The sequence below is a fragment of the Pristis pectinata genome, chromosome 1 (genome assembly GCF_009764475.1).
Source record: "Pristis pectinata isolate sPriPec2 chromosome 1, sPriPec2.1.pri, whole genome shotgun sequence".
Classification (NCBI taxonomy): domain Eukaryota; kingdom Metazoa; phylum Chordata; class Chondrichthyes; order Rhinopristiformes; family Pristidae; genus Pristis; species Pristis pectinata.
This window is the reverse complement of record NC_067405.1, coordinates 23,503,357-23,530,297: the sequence shown is the minus strand read 5'-3', so window position 1 is coordinate 23,530,297 and position 26,941 is coordinate 23,503,357. Positions and strand designations below refer to the sequence as shown.

General features: G+C 37.4%; 1 protein-coding gene across 2 annotated transcripts in view; it reads left to right on the top strand.

Moving 5' to 3' along the window:
• Positions 1-25,002, top strand: part of arhgap15 (Rho GTPase activating protein 15) — a 593,944-nt gene extending 568,942 nt beyond the window's left edge. For both annotated transcript variants that reach the window (XM_052029237.1, XM_052029228.1), the window contains exon 15: positions 21,788-25,002. In XM_052029237.1, the coding sequence (XP_051885197.1) occupies positions 21,788-21,962 (175 nt within the window). In that variant the 3' untranslated portion in view covers positions 21,963-25,002. The remainder of the gene's footprint in view (positions 1-21,787) is intronic.
• The last annotated feature ends 1,939 nt before the right edge of the window (positions 25,003-26,941 follow it).

Sequence of the window (26,941 nt, the reverse complement as noted above, 5' to 3'; positions counted from 1 at the left end):
ACGGCAGTCCACTGATCTTTTAAACACCAAGGTGGAACCATCCAGTCCTTGGAATATCAAAAAGGAGAGGAAAACTTTTCACCAATGAACCATATGGCTGCAATAAAATCATGTCAACGTCATTAAACCAGTCAAAGTGAGCTTTGACCACCAGATTTATCATGTGGATAGATCAACAATGCATGTTTATGGATGGTTTTCTGGATGTTTTTGGAGCCTAGAAAGATGCACACAAAATCTCTTCCTACACTTCAGGAGATCATAATCATAATTCTTGGGACTTCTGTGAACTGCATTAATTAGATATATTATCCCACACCACTTGGCAATTGGATGATGAAACCACTAAGATGTTTGGATATATGAGATACATAAACCACATAGACAATTGCAGAACTTTCATGTTTTTACCACATGTGCTATGGACTATAATCAAGATTACACATTCAATGATGCAGTAGAATTAGTGAGATTAATGACTTAATCAAGAACCATTTTTGGAATCTGACGATTGCTGGCATTGACGTTATTTATTGGTCATTCCTAATTGCCCTTGAGAAGGTAGTGGTGAGTCTTCTTGAAGCACTGCAATCTTTTTGGTGAAGATACTCCCATAATACCACTGAGAAGGAGTTCCAGAATTTTAACAAAGCAATGGTAAGGCAATAGTGGCATATTTCCAAATTAGGACGGTATTCGACAGAGGAAAATGTGTATTTGATGATGTTCCCAGCACTTGAATCTCTTGCCTTTTTTCATAGTAGTGACCACAGATTTGAGAGGTATTCTCAGAGTATATTATGGAGATGTTAAACACTGCAGCCACTATGTGTCAGCGGTGATGGAATTTAATGTTTAGGGTAGTGGAAAGGGTACCAAAAAAGCAGGCTGCTTTGTCATGGATCGTGTGATCCTTGAGTATTGGAGCAAGTGGAGATAAATCCAACACATTGTTGACTTGCTCTTTGTAGATGGTGGAAAGGCTTTGGGGTGTCAGGAAATGCGTCACTTACCACCAGATATCCATCTGTTGAGCTGTTCTTGGAGCCTGAGTATTTGTGGTTGATCACTTAATAGCATTATTATTGCTCAGTTCTCTACATCTTGTTAATGAGGACACTCGGATATTGATAACTCAGCAATAGTAATGCCACTATGTGTAAAAGATGGGTGTTTAAAATCTCCTTTGATGGAAATTGTCATTGCCTTGCACATTTGTGAAACAAGTGTAGCTTTCCACTTATTCACCTAGGGTGTATATAAGCATGAACTATTTCATTTGCTAAGGAGTTGCAAATGGAATTGAACACTGCACAACTAGTGTATATCCTCATTTTGGACCTCATGTTGGGAGGAAAGTCATGGATGAAGCAGCTGAATATGATTGTGCCTGGGATGATTGATCTCCAACATTCACAAAGATCTTCCTCTGTGCAAGGTATGATTGCAGCCATTGGAGTTTTTCCTGCATTGTTTGACATCATTTTCGCCAGGGTTCCTTGAAATCACACTCAGTGAAATGGTCTTCTGATGTCAAGGATAGGTTTTCCTCATCTCACCTCTGGAACTCAGCTCTTTGCTTCATGTTTGGGTCAAGGCGATGATAAGATCTGCAAACGAGTTTTCCTCGTGAAACCCAAACAGGGCATTAGTGAGCAAGTCAAAAAGAAAAAGTCTTGCAGCATCTGACACCTACCTAGTAATTCTGAAGCAAACATCGGCAAAACAAAATGAATGGAATTCATTTCAACTTTACCAGACTGTGAACACTGACACCCATGAATTGGTCAACCTTGTAGAGCCACATTAAAGCTGAATATTATTGACAGTGTATGAAGAAACACTTCCTTTTCCATGTCTTTACCCATGTCCTTTCTTGCCAAATACTGTGACCAAAAAGCTCACAGTGAAAATACACCAACTTTCTAGCTGTTGGCAGGAATGAGTAGGTAGATTAAGACAGGTGTGATTACACAAGGTGATGTGCTTTCCTGAATAAGGGAAGCCATTTAAAATCTAAATCAGTCAAGTCTGGTTTTTGTTTAATAAAAATAATTTTGACTTATTTACTTTGATTTAAATTGAATTCCTCCTTGACTTTTTAACTTGCATATTTCTAAGTTTATGTGGGTGTTTATTAGATACTATATGGGTTTGTAATTACCTGGTATGTTCCTACTAGTTTAGTTCTTGAGTGTGGGTTAGAATGAGCTCTGTGAAATAATGGGCTGGACTCTAAATCTGATCAATTTTGGCTGATGTAGCTAAAGCACTGCTGACTAAACATGAAGAGCAAATGTGCACAGATGTAGCACAGAAGAACATCAAAGGCTTTTGTTTGAACTTAGTCCACTGGATGTGACGTCATGTGTACCATTTATTAAGGACGGGGGTTGAGCTTGGCACAAGTCTGCTTCTTAATACTTCACCAGCATCAGAACTGTAATCCAAATGTTGGGAAAACCATATTCCTAGATTAAAATCATTTTACACAAAGAATCACATTCATAATCACATCACAGGAAATTTCAGGTTTACATGACTCAAATTGGTCATTTAGTCAACACGCAAAAATTACCAGTTGCTTCATGTGATTCCAATTGAAAGATGATGACAACATTTAACCATCAGCTTTTTGTGGCATTAGCTGGAACCAAAGATATGTCAAGATTGAAGCCTATGAGTGCATAAGATGCCACAGGGAACAATTCAGCACCATTTATTGTGCTCAGGTGGGGTATTTGTACACTTAGGTAGGTTCAATAGAGCAAAAAATCAGTTCATCTCACCGGCAGTAAGTGGGGGAAAATTGCTTGGTTTTATGTCCCGGAGTTAATATTTCACTGACGGGTGGAGAGAGCTGTTTGCTGCTCTACAAAGCTCCAGCAACAAATAGGTCACCTTTTGGGTTTGCAAAGGTGTTCAGGTCAGTTTTTCAGGTGGGAAAGAATTCAGTCGTAGAAACATGCTGCACATAAACAGTCCCTTCAGCCCAAGCAATTTTCCCCCACTTTCCCCCCTCAAGTATCCATCTATACAATTCCCATTTACAGCACTTGGTCTGTATCTTTCTTTGCCTTAGTGATTCAAGTTGAGGTCCCAAACCTTCCATCTCACAATGACGAGATTTATGCTTACTTTTTGGCTCTTCCATTCTCTTCTAGCAGGTCTTACTTGTCCATCATTATTTATCTGGCCGGTAGACTCTTAGAATGTCATCAGGGTCCAAACTGGTGATCCAATCAGGAGAAATTATATGAATTGCCTCTCTGATTCAAGAGATCACTCCTGCTCCCGAGTATTGAAGCAGATGCAGAGTGATATCAAAGTGCAAAAGGTTTAATCTCTTGTTTGGCAAGGCAAAAAAAGTTTTAATCATATCCTTAAGCATGGAATAATGCATGGAATTACTAACAATTTAACATCAGCATGAGGACTTTAATAGAAAATAGAACAGTACCACACGGGAACAGGCCTTCCAGCCTATGATATCTGTACTGAACATGATTTAAACTAAATCTCTTCTGCCTGTACATGATCCATATCCCTCCACTCCCTGCATATTCATGTGTCTTAAACTCCACTATTCTATCTGCTTCCCCCACTACCCAGGCAGCCCATTCCAGGCACCTACCACTCCCTGCGTAAAAAAACTTACCCCACAAATCTCCTTTAAACTTTCTTCCTCTCACCTTAAATGTATGTCATCTAGTATTTGACATTTCTATCCTGGGAAGACTTCAGTTCAGTTTTGGGCCATGGTGTCCCTAGACTAAATCTCCATTAGACTCCATTCTCAAGTGCTTAGTTCAAACTTACATTGCACATAATTCTGTGACTGTAGTATAGATGCCAACCAAAATTGTTTCATATCAGTATGGCCAAACTAGGGTCAGCATCCTCAAATAGATTCGTATCTAAGACTCTGAATGATTCAGTCTTACAGTTATTGAGTCATCATTCATTTATACTTTGAACAATGATCCATATCAAGGAACAGTAAATTTCCCAGGCTGCCACATCAGTAATCCTAGCCATGATATTTATTCAACATGTTAGTGAGGCTTGCACCTTTCAGTGTAACAGGGTGGAGTTTCTACTTTGGATTGCTATCACTGACACAGATGTACTGTAACATTAGTTTTGATAAGTGTTTTCCTCTCATTTTCATATCAAACACCTTTGATTATTGCCAGTTAAAATTTCCTATGAATCATCAAATTGGACTCTGTTTCAGAAACTGCTTTTGCGTTTTAAAAAAATATTGCTTAGTTCACTTAAGACTGATAACTTGGGAAAATGTGAATAAAACATCTAAGAAAAACATTTAATCACTCTGTCTCACAATTGTGAATGATCTGGTATTAAAAAAAAACTGAAAATGAATTTGAGAAACAATATTCAACCACTTGCTTGTTATAAAGGTTGGTTATGATGGATAGCAACTTCAATATGCATATTAAAATCCTTCTAAAACATACCTATTAGTGGATTGGCACCTGGAAAACAGAATACATTTCAGAGATTCTTACATTTCAGGCTTACAAAATGGAAATCTCAGAAACGTGATGTAGGGCCGTGGCCGGTTTATTGGACAGGGCCATCTTGAGCAATATGTTTTTAATCAATGCATAAGATTGTGGAAACTCAACATGCTGTATATATAATTTTGTTCTTGAAATTCTGCAGTCTTTTAAACTGGTTTGGATCATTTCATGCAAGCTGCACTCAGAGAAGCAGTGCAATCCAGCACACTGCCATACATAGGATGGGCCCAATAATTACCAAGGACATAACGGGTGTCCTTAACACGGCAGTCACATTTCAATACTACTCCCACCCATAATCTGTTCTGAAAACAGTAGTACTTTAATAGGAATAGAATAAACACTTTGATATCCCTAGGGTTTCCAGGAATGATTATGAGGTGTAACAAAGGGAACATCTGGCAGTGCTTCATCTACCAGATCTCTGTGGAATTAGTACCATGCTTGCATTTCTGGGTAGAAAACTAATTAGATTAAGAACTCCCACCTGGAAAAATGATGCTTCGCTTAACCTTTCAGGGGCCTTTTCTGATTGTTTTGGCAACTTTTTTTTTCATTCTTCAGCTCCAATCGTGCCACCAAAGGATTTCCCAGTGGAAATCCCCACAGATGGGAATTTTTTGAAGGAAGATGACAAATGGGAGTACGTCTGGCTGCGTCAGAGGTCTTCTGTACCTGTTCATCGGTATCCCTATTCTCTTCTGCCACCAACAGAGAGCAACATATCCTGTTTTGGCAGAGAATCAGTGCATGCAGAGGCTTCAATTTCTAAAGGAGTCTGTGATGCCAGACGCAATGGCACAAATATGCCATGTGAAGGTGTGACTGGCTAATGCAGCATAGTCCCTGGAAGCATCCCAATCACAGTATGTCAAGCTTTAAGTGATATCGTAAGCACGATGTTATGCCAGGGCACTCCACAGACAGTTTAAACTGATGGACCAGGTGCACACAATGCAATGATTTGCAGACACTGGCAGTCCCACCTGGCAAGAACTGTGGGATATTGCCATTACAGGTTCTGGGTCAGCAGAAGGCCAGATGCACAGCTGTGCTATTTTCTCCATGGATACCAGCAGGTACCAAGCTTGCAAGATTAAAAAGTAGTTAACAATTCCTCAGGAATACTAAATGAAATTGTCAACCATTTTGTAAAATGATGGTAGAAAGATGAATGATGCAAACAAGAAATAGAAGAGGACAGAAAGCAAACCAAATAAAGCAAAATAAACAGAAGGAGAGATTAATTCAAAAGCAAAAGGACGAAAAGGAATACAGAAACAACAGCTCCACTGCATTTTCAATGCACTCACACTTTTGCAGATGCAAAGGTGGGCACAGAAGCAAAAATACAAAATGAAGAGCGATTGACAAGAAAATGTCCGAATAGAGCACACGGTTGAGATTGTCTGACTTTGAAATTGTCAGCATGCAATTTTCTAATATAAACGAACAGAAAATCACGTGCTGATGTGTACAGGGCTTGTAGTTAAAAGACATTGACCCCAAATGTTATTTTTGAATGTGTCTAAAATAAAGTACAGATGGGACACATGCACCTAGTTCTATTGTTTGTTCATTTCTGGCTTAAATCCATGACTGTAAACTTTGCTGTAGTTAAGTAGCTTATGTAATACTGGGCAATACAAAGCTCTGCTTGATCTTGGTAAAGAGTATAATATCGGTGGACATTTATATAAGAATTTACAATTTATTGCCATTGAAAATTAGTAGAAAGTGAGAAAATAATTGCAAATTAAATCAAGCAGAATTTGTGCAACTTCTGAAATGGTGAATGAAAAGTGAAGGGTGAAAAAAATTATATACTAAAGAAAGATGAGGCATTCATCTGTTCAAGACAAGAGTTCAATGCGTTAGCAAAGTCAATTGAAGAGTGCAGTCAATTAATTGTAGTGTAGTGTAGTAAAGAGTGTAGTCAATTAATTGTGTATTCTTCCTTAACCGTCCTGAGCTGCAGAGAGAATGAATAAAGAATCAACCTGAATTTATGTAGCACCTTTGATGACCAAATAAGGCCTAGGAGAAAATTAATTGAGAAGTCTTGATCCTCAGACACCCTTTTCAATTGACAAAGACTATGCCAGTGCTGAAAAGTGAAAGTCAACACTTCAGGTCTGTGACTTCACATTGGCACAAAACCATGCCTGGTCTAGTGAACAGCACAGTTCCTTGCTCTTCTATGTGCTACTGAAACCTGGCCTACTTATCACAGATGCCTCAGGCCATTACAATGTTACCACTGACACTACTTCCAGAGAATGCTTCAAAGTTGCTGTTAAGATAAGTGAACCAGCAACAGTATCCTCTCCTAGGCCAACATTCCCACCACTGAGACTCCTGATTAAACCCTATCAGCTACATCAGGCAGGCCATATCATTTGTATTCACTGCATTCTAAACACTCCATTCTAAACTCTCCATGGGAAGAGACAAGAACATAGGACGTGGAAAAGTAAAACACAGGAACAGGCCCTTTGGTCCATGGTATCCATGCCTAACATGATGCCAAATTAAAATAAATCTCTTCTGCCTGCACGTGATCCATATCAGTCTATTCCCTGCATATTCTAAAAGCCTCTTAAACACCACTCTCGTATCTGCTTCCACCATTACCCCTGGCACGCCATTCCAGCCACTTACAACTCTCTGTGTAAAAAAAACTTCTCCTTTAAACTTCACCCTTCTCACCTTGAATGCATGTCCTCCAGTATTTGTCATTTCTACTCTGGAGAAAAGTTTCTGATTGCCTACCCTACCTATGCCTTTCATAATTTTGTAAACTTCTATCAGGTCCCCCCTCAGCCTCTAACACTCCAGAGAAAACAATCCTAGTTTGTCCAATCTTTCCTTATAGCTCTTACCCTCTAATCAAGGCAGCATCCTCATAAGCCTCTTCTGTACCTTTTCCAAGCTGCCTCATCCTTCCTGTAATGGGGGGACCTGAACTGTACACAATACTCCAAGTGCAGCCTAACCAAAGTTTTATATAGTTGCAACATGACTTCCTGACTCTTCTACGCAGTGCCCTGACCAATGAAGGCAAGTATGCCGTAAGTCTTCTTTACAACGGTATCTACTTGTGTGGCCACTTTCAGGAAGCAATGGACTTAAACCTCAAGATCCTTATGTACATCAGTTACCAGGTGGAAGGACGAAAATATTTAAGGATGTGTTCAAAGACTCCTTGGAAAAAATGCAACATTCCCACTGGCATCGGTATTGGTTTATTGGTATTAGTTTATTATTGTCACTTGTACCAAGGTACAGTGAAAAACTTCTCTTGCATACCCATCGTACAGATCAATTCATTACACAGTGCAGTTACATTGGGTTAGTACAGAGTGCATTGATGTAGTACGAGTAAAAACAATAACAGTACAGAGGAAGTGCAGTGCAATAAGATGCAAGGTCACAACAAGGTAGATCATGAGGTCAGAGTCCATCTCATCGTATAAGGGAACCATTCAATAGTCTTATCACAGTGGGATAGAAGCTGTCCTTAAGTCTGGCGGTACGTGCCCTCAGGCTCCTGTATCTTCTACCCAATGGAAGAGGAGAGAAGAGAGAATGACCCAGGTGGGTGGGGTCTTTGATTATGCTGGCTGCTTCACCAAGACAGCGAGAGGTAAAGTCCAAGGAGGGGAGGCTGGTGTCCATGATGTGCTGGGCTGTGTCCACAACTCTCTGCAATTCCTTGCGGTCCTGGGCAGAGCAGTTGCCATACCAAGCCGTGACTCATGTTAATTCCTGGTACATGACTATCAAAATGGAGAAGTTACATTCTATATGGAATTAAAAACCTCATGAGCACACAGAAGACCTGCATAACCAGCAGGAGTGCATCACCTCACAATCTATCCCCCATCAGGCACCTCCTGCCCCATTTGCACGCACCTGCAGTTCCTATATTGGCCTCATCAGTCACCTCAAAAGGCATAAGTTTAAAGTGAGAACGGAAAGTTTAAAGGGGACCTGAGAGACATGTTTTTCATAGAGAGTGTCTGGTATATGGAACGAGTTGCAGAGGAAGTAGTAGAGGAGGGGTAAACATTACAACATTTAAAAGATATTTGGACAGAGACATAATTAAGGAAGGTTTAGAGGGATATGGCCAAATACAGGCAAATGGGACTAGATCAGGTAGGCACCTTGGTTGAGATGAATGAGTTGTGTCGAAGGGCCTATTTCTATGCTGTGTAACTCAATGACCTCAGAACACACAAAAACACAGAAGAAGCAAGTTGTTGTCGATCCCAAGGGTCTGGATAAAAAAAGGACTATAACTGATACTAGGCATTTCTGGGTCTTGTCCAATTTCCTGCTTCCTTCTGCCTTCTCCCAATCATTTTATTCCACCCAGGTTCAGAGGAAATTAGGAACTATTAATTTTATTCCATCTGAATCAACAAAGCATAATTACTAATTTAAAATATAATTTTATGAACAAGAATCAAAACTATGAGCATTCCTTAACTTGTTTTTGATAACTAGTATGTTTTGTTTATTTATATTCCAACATAATAATTATAAGCTTTAACATGAGATTAAATAGAATTACTGTCAAAGATGATACAGTTTATTTTACTTTAACTAATATTATAATTTTGCAAGAATTATATTGAACAACCTGATCTTTCTTTCAGATCTAAGGTTAATTAAAACCTTGATTTGGGATTAACCCTATTACATAGACATCAAGGCAGAGACTCTAAAATGTAAAAGGCAAACGGAAATTTTAATAATATACAAAGAGGAAATAAGTTTGTACAAAAATGGTAGAGTGGAGCCAAGATGGACTTGTCAGATATGATTGAGGAATAACAACATAAATTTTGCAAAACTTTAGAAGTAATACTCAGCTATTATGTACCATTTATTATATCAAGTATCTGATGGACTCTCAGATCTCATAATGTAGCAATGATTAATAATACTTCAAACTATTCCTGCAAATGAAAACTGCACTGTAACTGCGCAGGGTCTTTTTCAGTAAATTAGGATTGCCTCAATTTTTGTCAGACTCTTTATCACAGGATTTGCTGACTGAGAAATAGACATCTTCACATTTACAGTAGTGGTTCTTTAGACATTTTAAAAGGTAGTGAATGATCGTTGTGATTGTCTCTTGATTGGCAGTTTCCTATTGTTCTTAAAGAAAACTGAGTCCCACAAAGTATAAATTTCAACATCACACAATCCCTGGTTTTGTTAATAACTGGATGTTGTAATGAGATATCAAACACTTAACTCATCATTCAGAAAGAGGGGAAAGATGGCACTGAGACCGAAATCTCAGCATGAAGACTGTATTGTGCTATTATTGTTTGTCTCCATTCAGAAAAGGAATGCAAAGGAATGAGTGCCTGGTGTCCTCCTATACTGTTATTCTGGGAAGTTGATCTCTGTTGGTTGATGAAGGGATGGTTGGCAATGATTAACTAACAGCATGAAGCTCTTAAGGTCAACTTCAGCTTGCCAGGAAGTGCTTAAGCCTAAGTAGGAATGTGGTCACAACAGGAATCAATGACTGGAATGGTTAAGACCAACAAGCTGGCAAATGCTTTATGATAATGCAGAGTAAATGTAAAAATAAAATCTCACTGGAATTCAGTATACAGTACATCAATATTACCTGGGCCTAGAATGGAATTATCATTTGGACATCATTATTTTAAAATAAAGTCTTGATACATGTCACTATCCTATACCTGGCACGCTTACTTCCACGTGCTGCAGAAGATCTACATTAACTGTTATTATTTTGCAAAGATGCTGCTACATAAGTAACCAAAGTAGTTAACTTGACAAAGGCTGAAGTCCTTTCGGTGTCCATCTGATCTTTATATCACCTGCAATGAGATATTTTAAAATCACTCTGACATATGGCGACTGATGTGAAAAACTGGGATTTTTGTATATTGTCAGCATTAATAGTGGATTAAAGAAAATTCTTGAGAAGTTTCTAAAGCAATCAATAGGAGGGAGATGAATATACATAGAAGAGGTCACTTGAGGTTTTGAAGACCTATTTTAGTCATACATTTCTTTCTCACCGTAGATAGATTCTAGACAGTACTATTTTAAGGAGTAGTAATAATAAAGAACTTTAAGGGTGCACATTTCCTCATCATTGAATGTGACAGAAGATATTGATAAGACAGTTAAATCTAGTTTATAAATGGGTCACTTGCCTTATAATTATGGGCACAGATATAAAAGCAGGCGGTTGGACCTTGGATTGAGGGTCGAGTACAGTTCATTCCAGGAAGGATGTCAAAACCTTGAAGAGGGTATTTAGTTTTCAAGCAATGATGCCAGAAATGAGAGATTTAGTTATGTGGAGAGAATGAAAAGCATAAATATTCAGATGGTTGGGATCCTGTGGTTCACATTAAGAATATGAGTTATTCAAAATGCCACACACTAGTGAGAATAGGAACAATAATTTGGAGGAAAGTTAAGAACCACTCATTACAAACTAATGAAGGAGTGAAAGTACAGATTTGTTAAGGGCAAATCATGTTGGACTAACTTGACTGAGCTTTTTCAACAAGATAATGGTGAAAATGGATGAAGGCAATGCAGTGAAGATTCATATGGCCTATATTTTTGTTAATGTAAACCAGGTGTTTGATAGAGTCATTTTTTGTAGGGTTGTTAGCAAAATTGAAGCCCACAAGCTAAAAACAAGTTGCAGAAATATTGATACAAGATTAATCGAGGGAGAAGAAAGAGGCTTTTGTGAATGGGTATTTGGTACATAAGGGCGATTTACAATGTTTCAGTGCTAGAGCTAAAACATTGATGATTTAGACTTGTTACAAAGGACATATTCAAAATATGCAGATAGCATTAAATATTTGAATGGTGTAGTCACTGAGGATTATGAGAATAAACAGACTTATGGAATTGGCAGACACTTGGTAGTTGAAATTCAAGACAGAAAAGTATGAGATGATGTATTATGGTAGTAAGTATGGAGAGAGTCACCAAACAAATTTTAAAAAGAAGGCTTATCACCTAAATGTTGAGAGATGCAAACCTCCAAAATGCACAAAGGACTCAGATGTTTTACCATGTGGGTCACAGAAGGCTAGTAATGCAAGTGAATGGGAAAGGTAACAGAATGTAATTGTTTATAATTTTATACAAAACGATGGATGTTATACTTTAGTTATACAAGACATTGGTGAGACCACAGATAGAATATTATGTACTGTATCAGTCTCATTATTTAAGGAAGGATTTAACTGTTTTGGAATTAGATTAGAGAAGGTTTACTAGATTTACTAGACTGATACCTTGAATCAGCAGGTTGTCTTATGAGGAAATGTTGAGCTGGCTAGGTTGGTAACCACTGTAGGTTAGAAAACTGAGAGACATAATGATTATACTAGACCTGGGGGACTTTAATGAGGTGGACATTATCTCTTGTAGGAAAATCTGGAAGTAGGGATCACTGTTTAAAAATAAGGAAGACAGAGATAATGCAAAGTTTTATTTCCCTCTTAGAGTGCCCTGAGTCTCTGAATCTCTTATCCTCAAAGGGTGGTGAAAGCAGTATTTAAATCTCTTTAAGGCAAAGGTAGATGTATTCTGGGTAAGTAAGGATGTGAAAGGTTACTGGACATGAGTGAGAATGATGGAACAAGCTCAAGGGTCCCAAGAGGCCTACTCTTCCTCCTAATTCATATTTTCATATATAAATTACCCCATGTTATTAGGAAAATTAGAACAGAAAAGACTGATTCCATCATGATGGCAATTGAGGATATAGGATCACATGGTGCTATTTCAGTCAAGAGCAAGGAAGTTATCCCTTGTGCCTTGGATAATATTTATCTCTCAATGTCTTCAAGCAAAATTTACATGGTTATTATCACTTTGCTCTTTATGGGATCCATCTGCTTGTAAACTGACTTTTGCATTTCCTATCATACAATGTAGACTAAACTTCCAAAGTGTTTTATTGCCAATGAAATACTTCTGGACATTCTAAAAGGTATGCAAGGAGCTTTATAAATGCAATAATTTCTGTTAGGAACTTGGGCACATAATCTTATGTTTGTACTGCAGAGTGCCTTGCTGGGAAGTTGTCATCAGCTGATTGAAATGTTAAACCATTGCACTTAAGTATCACGACACAGAAGGAGTCCTTTTATCCCATCGGTCCATGCCAGTTCCTAGCATTCCTATTAGTCCCTTTCTCTGAGGACTGACAGCATATGCATCCTCACATGTCCACCAACTCTGCTTTGATTCTTTTGTCACTTACCTATACAAGAAATAATTTTGAATGGCCCTCTTGTGTGATAAGATGGACTCTTGACCTCACAATCTACCTTGTCATGGCCTTGCACCTTATTGACTGCCTGCACTGCACTGCACTGTCTCTGTAATTCTAACACTATATTCTGCATTCTGTAATTGTTTTTCCCTTGTGCCAGCTCGATGTACCGATGTGGTGATATTACCTGAATGGTTGGCATGTCAAAAAGATTTTCACCATACCTCAGTACATGCGACAATAATAAACCAATTACCAGTGACAAATTAACCTACCAGCTTCTCTTTGAGAAAGAAAAGATCCTTTAGTAACCATTGGGAGAGTTCTTTCATGTCTTCAAAGTCCTAATAAACGTACATCTCCCAACCCACGTCACCAAAAACAGATTATCTGGATATTCAATCATTTAAGACTTGCTATGAATAAAATAGTTGCCAGCTCCATCTATATAACTGTGTCTTTTACCTTAAAAATAAAAGTTTTTGGATATAAAATTCTACAGGATGTCTTGAGGACAGTATAAGGCACCATAGAAATGCAGACAGATGTTTACATTCCCACTATTTCCTCCTACTGAGAGGCCCTTTTACCCAAGAACCAAGCATATATTCTTGTTGATCTCTGATTTTTAGCAAACTTTAATTGCAAGACTTATGCAGCAGATTAGAAGGTACACTGATGTACATAGTGCAATGTTCAAACAGAGTTTGCAGTCACGGGATTTTGTGGGAGATTGCTGCCTCTCAACAGGAAACCATTTTTGTCTAACCTGCAAATTAATAAAAACAAAATCCCCATCTCACCAAATAATAATGTACATCTAAAGGCAGCAGCCTTTAATCTAGTAGCAGGGTTTTGATTTGCTGAAAAAAAGTGACCACATGACTTATGTATGTAATGACTTCTCTGAAATTGCAACGCTCTTTCAACTGGCCTTTGGAAAATATTACACAGAGCAAGGAGCCATAGTCCATGCTTGTATGTTCCAGGATCTTTAGCCTAGGATTATAGATTGTCTCTCTAATAATCTTAAATTGATGGATCACTGCTCTTTCCAGTTGTGCTTGACAAGGAATAGCTTTGGCATTTCCTTTCCCCTTCTTTTATGTTATTAAATTTATATTACTTTTCTGTCTGTTGCCAAAAGACTAATGGGTGTACAAAGCCTTCCTCTGTAAAGATGAATTCTTGCTTAGTGCTATTAAGCCATAATTTTTAAGAAGCAGCATCCTGTTTGTGTTTAATTTGGCATGTATTTTTTTGGGATTCATATACAGTTCATTACTAAACACCCCACATATTTTATCTTTGACAAATTATTCTGTTTCTGCCTTGTATATCCATCTCATTCCAATGTTACAAGCATGCCAGTAATGTAATCCCAATTGATTTGTGCAAGTTTTATGTTAGTTGCATTTTTATTTAAATTCATACTGAAGGACCAGTAAGTTTATTTCTCATTTATCTGCTTTAACTCTTAAGGACTGCTAGTTATTAGAACATGCTGCTTAATATTTAGCAAGTATCCAATTGGATTCCACTTCTTTGTAGGATGCCAAACAATACATTACTGCACCCCTCAAGGATACTGCATTTATACTAAGTGGTGAAGCCAAGTTGTTAACATTGCCTCACCATTGTCGCAATTTCCTCTTTTTAAGGTCATCAGCCACACGGGTTGAAGATTGCAAATATTTGAACAAAAGTACAATGATATGTGCAATCAGAAGAAGTTTTTTTTTAAGAAAAGCTGGAATTCCCTGCCCAGGAGGACTGCAGCACTTCAAGGTGGTTCACTACTACCTACCTATAGGCATTTAGGGATGGACATTCAACGTCAACCTTGACTTTGATGCCCACAACACTACAAATAAATTAAAAATCAGTGCAGTAATTGACAATGCAATCTTAGTCAATGAACCAAAGCAAAGATGTTGCCGCAAACAGTCTCTGGTTAAGCAAAGACAATTTAGTCAGAAAGCAGAATCAGTATCAAAAGAGTGGAAGAAACAGAAATTGCAGTAACTCCTCCCCCAATTAAAGTAGGGTCCTTTATCTATAAGAAAAATGCAATGAGTGGAAAATAGTAATATTGAATGCATAAGCTCAGTCATTTATGCAAGTGTTTTCACCAAGCTTGTGTGACAAAGGAGTTAACTAAACATCTCCATTCGAGCTAGCTACAGTATGCCACTAAATGTAGCCTCAGTGGGAACAATAATCAGCCCAATTGCCAACAGCTTTGCCCTCAGAATTTCTTATTCCAGGAGAGGGACAAAATTAGCCAGGCTGCCTACTTCTGACCACATCCAATAACTCCCACAAGAAGGTGTCTTTTGTCTAGATCTTGGATGAGGACTTGGCTGTGATGGCCCTCAAGTCAAACATCCTGCAGACAATAAATAGGTATGGATGTGATCAGTTGAAACATGAAAAAGATGGTAGAAAATAGCTGCTATCTATGGATTTATTGGTATAGTTGTTGGGAAAAAGTGTGGAGGGAAAAAAAATCAATGTTTGACAAAAAGTAGAAACAAAAGAAATGTTTTTTCCCATTTAAATAAAATGGTGGGCAAACATAGAAGTGTTGTATAATTACCATTCCCACAATAAAAACAGTGATTAACTAAGCCACATAAACCAAGTAGTTGGCTACCTGGTTATTACAGAGTCACTGGATCTCATCCATTGAGCATGTACAACCACTTATACTAGAGTCAGGCAATGGAAAATTGCTCATTACCACTGACCCCAGTTACTGTTGCTCACAACATGCTCAGGCTACATTCTCACGTCTTTCTTTCCCAACCTGACTCCAAATGTCAAATAGAAATTTGGCATTTCTTCTTACTGAGAAGCATCCTCCCGTGCAAAGTGAAAGTAGACATCCTTTGATATAGAGTAATTAGAATTAGTGATGATATCACGGCATAAGATAAAATCACCAGTTCCCAATTTACACCACACATGTAACACATTTTTCCATATCAACCTGATATCATGAGGTCAATGAGATTATTTCCTTAAAAATGTCACTTTTATGAATGTCATTTGTAAAAAAAATTTCTATTCTTGTTAAACAGAACTAATGACATTAGTATGGCTGGCTTGGTAGGAATGTCTGTCCCCGCAGTATTTAACATTTTCCTTCCTTCTCCTCATTATTTTTCACATAAGCAACATTATAAACAGAAATACAAAGCTGAATTGCTGAGGAGCAGCCCGAAACTTCCCTTTGATTCTGTTTCTTCCAAAAGAAGTACTGAGATGCAGCAATGAAAAGTACATTAAGCCACTGTATTTATATTCACGATTCTTCCTTCCAAAAGAAGAACAGACCAATTACCCTTTAGTCAAGAATAGCAAAGCAAAAGATTTACAACATAGGAAAAGTGCATATGACTATCAAACAAAGATACAGTGGTGCAATCAACAGGCTTTCCCCTCAATGAGAATGTCCATTAACTGCTGTAATCGGTAAACCTATGTACTAAAGGCTAATCATAGTTAGTAACACTACGCTTGCTCACCAAGGGCAACAAATTGTTTAGCATTTAGGCAGTACATTTGCAAGCTCAATTCTGGTTCTCCATTTCTGTCATTGAAGCACTTTCTAAATCAAGGCTTAAACTTTTTCATCCTTTCTGTTTGATTCAAGTATTGTTTTATTGTTTTCAGAGTTCTGAAGTCTTGTTTTCATTATCATTTGCCAATAAATGCCACATGGAACATTTTGTGCAGCTAACAACAGCTTGTTATTCTATTCTTTAAAAAGCACATCTGGTCCACTTCAGTCTTATTTATAACTTGAAATAGCTAACGTGTTTTCTTTATTAATGTTTTGTTTTCTCATTATAAATGTTTGTTCCAATGTCTTCAATTAATGCAAAATCATGGATTCTTTTTGGAAAAAGGATATGCCTTTGTCAATGTCTTATTTGGGCCTTGACCCATTTCTTCCCATTTCAGTGGCTTTTTTCTTCAATTAAGGTGGTGAGAATAGTCCTGGCAGAAAATGAACCAATAGCCATTGCCAGAATACTATCATGAAAGTTTCCCACAATTCAAGCAGGACATAAAAAATAGAGTCTGACCAACCAGCTATGATCACTCAAGTAGAGCATCTAGCTAATTTGACCCACTTTAGTATAAGATATTATGCACAAAAGCTATCTTAGATCAAATCATAAATATATTTCAATATATGCTCTCAGTGCATCTACATCAGAAAGCCTATTGTAGCAACTGCATGTTGTGCAGCACCTTCAAAATTCAGTTGTCTCAGAGGCAGAGTATAAGACAGTCTACTGTATAGAGAGTTTAGCATTACCAACCAAGAATGAAGTTCAATACATGGAGTTGTTGATATCAAAACGTGTAGGCATAAAAAAATTGTGTTCATTAAAATGCAAGAGAATTAAAAGATGGATTTTTTTGCATTTAACACCCACATTCAACATTAACTCTAATACATAGCACCGATTAAATGCACTGCCCAGCAATAACTAAGTGTGAAAGAGCACTGATAATGAGAAACTGGGATTATTTTGGGCATTGGGGTGCCTTAGGGTTCCAAAATGATACCCATTGTATGCATGTGTATCTGATGTGTATACATAAGTCCAATCTTTTTTTTTAATTTTTTTTTAATTTTACATTTTATTTACAGCGTGGTAACAGGCCCTTCCGGCCCAACAAGTCCTCTCTGCCCATTTTAAACCCCCATATTAACCTACCCGTACGTCTTTAGAATGTGGGAGGAAACCGGAGCACCCAGAGGAAACCCACGCAGACACGGGAGAACGTACAAACTCCTTACAGACAGTGACGGGAATCGAACCCTGATCACTGGTGCTGTAATAGCGTTGCACTAACCGCTACGCTACCATGAAGGGTGTTAGCTCAAGGCCATAAATGTCTGTTAGAAACAGATTTATCATGATAATCGGTGTCCAACAATAACCATTATGAGGCTCTGGTATCTTCCATCAAGATTATATGACCAAACTCAGATTCAGGAGGAAAGAGCTACCACCTAAGCAATTACTGCAGTAGGTCAATGCAGAACATATGCAATGGAGCAGGCAGTGAGAGTTTGGTGTACTTTGACCATTTGCAGGGGCTTTCCAATTTAGTCTCCATGTGTTTTAATGTGGTATTTGTACTAATCATCCTTGAGGCCTCTTTCAGTGAGGCTGCCAATTTAGTGCCAATTAGCACTGAAATATAGGCAGCTTTGTGCCATGGACTGAAACCCACCAGGAACTAACCTGAGATTGCTCGCTCATTAATTAACATTACTTTAACTGTCTTTGGTGCCCAAGAGCATTTTTACACATAAAGCCAAGTCAGGTGTAAGGACATCCAACTTTACAAACAACATTTTTCTTATATTACAGACTCAGCTTTGTAATATCAGCGATAATTTAAATAAAGGAGTGTCTAGCCAGTTTTTGTGATCTTTAGTTTGCTTAGGCTGGTTCATACAATGCCAGATGGGGCCACATCTGAAAGTTCCAAGTATCAGTACCCATCAGGAGGCATTCACTTAGCAATGAACATTTCCCTTGTGTTGTAATTAATGGGCTTACTTAATATGCATAATAAGGACTAATAACCTCAGCCTGTTTGATGTGCATAAATGCAGACGTTCTCAGAGAAGCTGTTTTCCTTTATTTTCTTCTGTCTGTCCCATAGTTCCAACCTAACATGGAGATGTTTCTGTCACATTCTCAAAAAGGCTTAGTTTACCATCCTCTTAAGAAATTGATAAAGATCTTCAAATTCAGGAGGTGAACTTGCAGTAAATAAAAGAAAGAATGTTACTGTTAGGTTCTTTGACTAAAATTAAGTTAAGATGAATGTGTTCTGATCAGAACAGCTTGTCAACACAATGAACAGAGCACAATGCTGCACAGCTTCTAGCATGATACAACAACAACTTGCTTTTATAGAACAATTTTAATATAGTAAAAATGCAGTGGTGCCTTATGGTAGCGTCATCAAAAAAAGACACTGGACCACGTGATATTATTATCAAGTGACTATTCCATTAAATTGCAGAGTTTTCATCCTTCAGTTTAAAACATTGTCTGGAAAATTTCCTCGGTACATGTTTATTGTATTATTTCAGTTTTAAGGAAAAACAAAAAGAAATGCAATCCAATAAATATACTGGCAACTAAAGCACAAATAGCCAATATAATGGTTACCATTTCACAGCAGCATGTTGCAGGAACAGAACCTGCAAAGCACTCCTGACTGAGGTGTTAAGTCTCCTTTAATATTGCTTCAGTTTGCTGCAGGAAGGAGGCAATTTTCTTAAGCTGAATTTTATTTTAAGAGAGTTTAAGTCATTATTGGTAGTTGCCACCAGATGTGCATTTACAAATTCTGAGTTATTGTAATGATTGCTAGAGACATACAGTACTTTATGGCACTCATAAGTGGCAACTTGGCTCAATTGGTAGCACTGTCACCTCAGGGTCAAAAACTTGCAGGTTTAAATCCAGCTTTTTTAAATACATAATGCAACCTGCTGTTTCAATGCAACATTTTGAGTGACTTGCAACACTGGAGATAATCTTTCAGAATAATCATGTGGTTCTGCCTGCCTGTTAAAATCCTAATTTTACTCTGCCCATATTTGAAAAGAGTGGAGCTCTCTTTGTGCTCTGGTTAACAATTGCCTCCCAATCATCCATATTGATGTCCATGATCTTAGTTTCCATATCCAACTCTGGATAATGCATTAAGTGATGTACTTACTTACACAAGAGCAGTGATTGCACTTTTACAAGATACTTAATTTTATGTGAACTCAGACATTTTTGAGACGTCATTTTTTTCCATACACATATTGATTAGAGTTGAGGACTGATTTAAAAAAAATGTACAGGGTCTAAGCTAGATTAGAAAATCCACAACTAAAACTAAACACTACCATTCATGATAAATTTGGTATTTTTAATATGAACAATTTTTAAGAGTTTCTAATTAAAATATATCTCATGTTTAAAAGCACTGAACTGCATACTATGCTGCATACAACCACCAGTCTAAAACCTTTTGGGATGCCAAATCCATTCCCTCCTTCAGGGCTATTTAAACACATGGGATAGGCTCTCATTTGGAACCTCAGCATTAAGTGCATGGTAGCATAGTGACGATGAGGATTGATACCTGGAGACATGCATAGCAATTAAATCATAAAAAGGCTAACATCAATAATCATTAAAAAGTAGTATCTGATTTAATAATAACCTTGAAGGAAAGAATTCTGCTGTCATTACCTGATCTATATGTTTGGATTGGTGTATATGTCACTCCAGACCCATTGATGTAGAGTGTTTTGAAATGACTCAGCAAATCCTTCAGTTCAGGGGGCAATTAAGGATGGACAATAAATGCTGGCCCTACCAGTTACATTTGCATTATGTGAATTAATAAATTTTAAAAATACATTGAATATTCCACGGACTGAAAAAGACCATATGGTCCATGATAGCTTCAGTTGGAGCAATCTCATCAGTCCTATGCCCTGCTCTTTCCCCCTATCCCTACAAATTATTTTCTGTCAAAGGTTGGAGGCCGCCACATGATGTATTGAGGGGTAGTGTGGGTTTCAAAAATAAATTTGCTTCTGTATACAAAGGGGAAATGCTGTTGACACCTGCTGTGTCACCAGAGACAGGGAGGTCCCTTTTAAAAGAGCCAGACTCCCCGGAGAGTTTCAGTAAGCCTACGACCAGAGGGCTTGTGACTGAGAAGCAATACCCATTCCTGGACAGCATCGGACATTCCTACTTAGGACTGCTGTTAAAGTTTTTACATCTTTCTATAGTTTCCTGGCAGACAATGCTGCTTGGAATGGGGTAAGAAAATTTAAGATGGGGTGGAGAAACAGTAGTACATCTCCAAACGTAATAGCCCAAGTTTTACCTTCTGTTTTGGTGTAGTATTCTATAGTAGAGCAAGATATAAGGTGCATTCCCGTCTGTAAATCATTTGCAAGTTAACCTTTTATCTTGGGAATATCACAACAACTTTAAAAAGTTAGGGTAAAGTCAGTTAATTTTCTTCCCACTCTGGGATTTGGATTAAGTTCTGACAAAAAGCTTAAAAAATTACAAAAATGTATTTTATAGATTTTCATTGCCTCAGGACTTTGCAAAGTATGTTACAGCCAATGTCATGTTTTACAAGAATTTGATTTGCACTAATAGAAAAACATTCATCAAAAAATCTCCTTTCTGAGGTAATAATACACGTGAAGATGATTCTTGAAAGTTTAAAGAGCCTCAACTGAGTTCCTGAAAGTCAACTAAAAAGTGTTTATAATTTGGCATTGATTGGCAATAATTCTACCTCAAGAAATTAAAGATTGTAATTGGTGCAGTAAATTATACTCTCTGCCTATAATTTGTACTTAGAATAGGATATCAACTTATCTCAGACATAGGTTATATCGGTCCTCACATTGTAGAAGCACCGAAGCAAGAAAGGAAGTAGAAATTCATATTCTGTTTTATACACTAAATGTGTAATGAAGTTGAACTCCACTTTGAAATGGGATTTCTTTGACTGCTATGTTGCAGGTTTAGTGCACACAACAGAGGACAAATTTCAACCCCTTAAATACTAAACTGATATGAGGAAGGATGGTGTTTGGCTCAGGTTAAAGAATATTTTTGAGATGGCCTATTGAAGGATTAGTGAAGAATACAAAGGGATTTATTCTGGTTGTAATCATTTTGTTCTTGACCAAAATGCTAATACCAGCTTCAGAAAGACTGAAATCGGTCTATTCGCCAGAATTGTAATATTTCTCCTTTATGAGCCTATCTTCAACCAATTATAGGAATACAGAATACTGACTCAGACTATGGATTCAATTATTTCAAGTTTTTTTCTCTTTCTTTTCTAATTCCAGGATAATAGCAAAAGCACTGGTGAATTTGATGTCATCGCAGAGTTTAGGCATCGTATTTGGACCAACTCTTATGTGGCCCGAAAGGGAAACTTCAAATATGGCAGTGAACATGATGTACCAGAACCAGATAATTGATCTGATACTTTCCGAGCATGCTGAAATCTTCAACCCCTAGGAGATGTGAACAGGCCTTGCCTCCAGTGGTTAATGTTATTTTCAGAAGATCTGATGTTTGTGACTATTTAGTTAAGTTGTGGTTCTGCTGCTCGCATAAGGTCATCACCATTTTCTTTGCTTATTTTTTTTGTTATCTCCCTCACCGTTTCATTTATGAGAATCTATATGGACAAGGTTTGCCTGGGACTGGGCTATTATTATTCCTTTTAAAAAAAAATCACTGATTAATAGATGTATAATTTTAAACTTTTAAGTGCAATCTATTTGGACAAAAGTGCCACCACTTTTCTGAAATCTTAAATATTCTGCCAATATTGATCAACCTGATTGTAGTCAAACTCAGAACTGCACAATTATTTGAACAAACGATTGAAGACAAAAAAAAAATAATTTTATTATTGATATCTGGTAAATCAAAGGAAATGCTTTTAAAAGTTATATTTTTAAAGGAATGGTCTGGAGAATCTCTCATATCACTTAGGAAAATTTCAGAAGAGAAGTTAAGGAGCATCTCTTCTTATACAAGATGCGAAAGACTATCCCATAGATGGTTCACACGGTTAATTGAGCTTGATTTGTTTTACCTTGTGAGGAATATAATAGCATTTGGACTTGGTAGACTCTGATATGGATCAGTTATGATTGAATGGCAGAATAGACAGAAGAAGTTGAAAGACCCACTCCTGTTCCTGTATTCTCCTCCTCCCATGACTACCAAGTCCCAGCTTTTGATTTTTCTCTGCATTCATTCCATCCAATGCCCCTCCCTTGCTTCCCAGGTAATAGGATTCGATTTCTTGCTTCTGGTTTCTCCAACTTCCCTACCCATCTGAGCACCACACCAAAATCATCCTACACGCTTCATCAGGTGATCTATTTCATGAAAATAAGACCCAATAATAAGGGTTTTTTTGTTACGCTCTTTTGATGGATTTGGGTGTTGTTGGCCAAATCAGCATTTACTAGCAAACATAATTTTCCTTGAACTGTGTAGCTTGCTGGGTCACTTCCTTGGGCAGACAAGGTGCAGACTGCGATTTCTGGTCTTGTATGCTGATATACTTTGCGCCATGACAGGATTTTGTTTGACTAATATACTCCACAAGGCTGAATAGGCCATCAAAATTCACTGCCTAATGTGAAGAATTATCAATGAAGTATTAGAGGGTGGCAGGCAATGATGATCAAAGTGGCCTTGTGTTGATTTTGTAATAACTTTCTAATAAAACTATTATATTTACCCACATATTAATCACCTTTTTTCTTTAAACCCAGATTCAAAGATACAATTTCAAGTTTGATTCCTGGTTAATTCCATAACTTACCTGGTAGATAGCTTTACTCTTTGAGCAATGAAGCTAGCCTGACAAACAGAAAAGCTATTACACGTTAGCTTTAAGATCAGGTTTCTCTACATGCTATTTTGCTTTTCGCCTTTGCCAGGTTCCCTTTTCACTTCCGCTGACTGTCACATTCAGCTATTAGGAGGTTTGCCTCCTGCCAGACAGTTTGTTTTATGTCAGACAAAATCCTGGCTTTTTTTTCCCCTCACTGAGGTGAGAAGCTTCTACCCACCTACCAATTTGGCTTTGAACTGATAACACTGATCACACATGGTTGGTGGACCCAAAGGTGTGAGCCAGATAGATCTGAAGCACAGCCTATGCTAATGTTCTCATCAAAAACCACTTCCAGTAGGGTGTGAACTAAGCGTTGTCTTAACATCCAGTTCTCATGCATGAATCACTTCCAACTGATTATTGATTGAGTTAACAAAAAGCTCAATGAGCTTTGCACAACAATTTAAAGGGCATTGCTGGCAGAAATTTGCAGCTGGCAAGGCCAGATTTCTCATAAGCTTATAAGAGAAATACAACTCATTGAAGCAGCAGTAAACAGATTTGATCTCCAAAGTTTGGATACGGAGAGGTGATGAATGTAGGTAGGTGCCTTCCTACAAGAGACAGAAAATTAAAGCCAACATTAGCTATTGACTCCTGTTTGAGTCTCCAAGCTGTCAACACAGTGGCAGCTGAGAAATAACCTCAATGTACAATCCCCAAATGCTTGCTCCCTCACTTACTAAGAAAGCATATTGAGACTTGGTTAGCTCTGCAAGTACTGATAACAATTTATATGTTATTTTTGTATTCATAAAGATTAAACATACAAAAGATATTGTATAATACTCTCAAAATGTATGTCGACTTTGACGTCAGCAAAATCTAAGAAGTTATTGCAATATCAACACTGGGCAAGTTTAATGATCGCAGACTTCAATCTTTCTGAATTAGATCTATTTTTGAATCCTGGTCGGCCCAGGAGCATGAGCTCAAAATCATCAAATAGACTTGACAATACGTGATAATATTCACCATGGGCACAGAAGGGAAACAGCATTATTTGTGTTGTGAAGTTACTGCTTTTACCTTGGGAAAAAAATCAGTGTTGGAAATTGAAGAGAAAAAATGTCCTCCAAGTATGTAATACATTGATTCTTAACAAACCAAAATGCACAGATAAACCATTTTCAACTGGTTGTTTGCTGTGTTAAGATGTGAACACTTGAGGACAAGGTTTAATGAGAGTCCAGGTCTATGTCTAAATCATTCTTCAGCATTGAATATGTGGGCAAACTGACTGGAGAAAACATTTGTTTTCTGATCAATTATTATTGTACAATTCAAAAGGGGAAATTATTGTAAGAGGAAAGGATGCTGCATTCTAGACTTAATTTATATTACTAGATTGTGCCTGTTGAAGTTCAATCTTATTTGAATTTCAACACCAATGGGAACAAAATACATGTTCTTGAGTGACCAAAATATACCTTATCAGTTTTAGGTGATTTTGGACTTTTTATAACAATCTTAAATAAAATTGGTTTCCCAAAATCTGCTGTCTTTCTTACAACAATTTTGTATTCTTGAATTGTAAACGAAAGTGTACAGCAACCTAACTGGTTTTGCTAGACAAAGCTTTGCCATTTTTTCCAGCATGTTAACTGTTTTGAAATTAAAAATAAAATCAGAACTGCTTAAGCCACCTGCACAACATGTTCATGAATCTGATTTATTTTGTTCTCGTTTTCCTTGAAAGGGGAGGGTATTTTATTTCCAAATCTTTCTGCTTTAGGATTTCCATTATATTTATGGACTAGATAAATGAATGGGCATTCAATTCCTCAGCTTTTGCCAAACATACCACACAAACATATGAAATGCTAAATGAAAGTTCAAAAATCTTCTTGTTTGCTTTCTACTATCCCTTGACTTCACATTAAACCCAGCCAAGAAAGTTATTGACTAAATCATAATACCAATCCATGTCAATCAGAACAGACACAAATATGACCAGTGGTATAACCCTTGTAGGGAATCAGATCCAAAGTTAACATTTTCTTCCACAGCTTGTTATGTTAACCACAAGACTTTGCTAAATGGCCATATTCAGTTCCCAAAATGTCAATTTCTGTAAAAAAAATTCTATCCCATTTGTATTTGAATGATATTAGTGCTTCCATTGTCTTAGTAGAAGTCTATTCCAGAGTTTGACAATTTGCTGTGTTATTTCTGCGGATTAGTTTTGAAGTTACTCCATAATTCCACCATTCCAAGCAAGGTGAAATAACTTACAATGGTGTACAGTTCTAGAAACAGAAATTGCTAAACCTCTCTTTTAATGTCCTTCTCTGGAAAATAAAGGAAATGAGCACCTGACCAAATTTCCATTCCCAACTCTCAGGAAACATTTAGTTGACCTTTGATAATCTCTAATAAGAAGCAGAGAAAAGTAGATGGACATAGATTTCAGGTAGGAGACATTCAGCTTGAAGTGTAAAGATTATGAAGGATAATAACATGGGGTTAAACTAACAGGGGAAAAAATATGCTGATTTTTCATCAAATGTATTTGTATATTTGTTGTTCATTATGGCATCTTTAGTACACAACGCTTCCTTGTATTGCACAATCATCTATTTAAATCGTTCAAAAAGTGTCGAAAAAAAAGAAATAAATCACTTGCACTACTATATGTCTTTGTACTATAAAAAGGAACATGCTTACATCATGCTGTGGTGTTGATTTCCTTAACAAGTATAGGTGTGGTTTATAAAAAATATTTGAAATGGAACTGCCTGAAGTTGAATATGTAGCTTATAATATTAGAGTAACATGCATAATATTTCTCTACTGACTTTAAAGCAAGGAACCATTACGCTGAACTTCATCTGGATCATTTATCATCAATGCAATCCTTTTCAGAGGCCTGGGTCTCAATCCTGCCTTAGAGCTTCAGCTGGGCACAACAACCACCACTTGTTGGAGCAGTCATAGCTGCTTAATGCATATGCCAATCCACAAACCATACTTCAGGTCTGCATCAAGGCATGGGGTATCTTAGTTCATTAAAAAGGGTAGATCCTGTCTCAATCCTATGTCCACCCAATAGCTAATAGGCAGGTTTCTGTTTATTTGTGGCTCTTCCACCTTTTCTACAAAGTTCAGCTGGGACTCATTTGGAAAATAACCTAATCCAGTGGATGGATACCAAAATGACAGGAGAGAGCCAAAAAGACAATGGATTTTCAGGCCTGAACACTATATATATTTAAAAAAATGCCAGAAATATCAGTGAAAAGAGCTATAACAAGAAGCTCTTTCCACTGATATTTCTGGCTGTGAATATATTTTCTGGTGCTGTACTTTTACTAGTTATGTGTTTAATTTCTTATACCTTTTCATGTCTGAAATTGTAACAAACACTCAGTGACATCATTCCGGGATCTCAATTCAGTCTGAAGACTGGAAATCTTTGAGGGTTTGCAGCATCTATGAAATATAAATCAGAGCAATATCCATTAAATAGAGCAAAGCTGGATAAGAAGGTAAAGGCAGTAACACAAGCTCAAGGTTCAGATTGCATGATAAACAACTTGAGCTTATTTTTGCAGTACACAATATTGCCTTGCTGGTC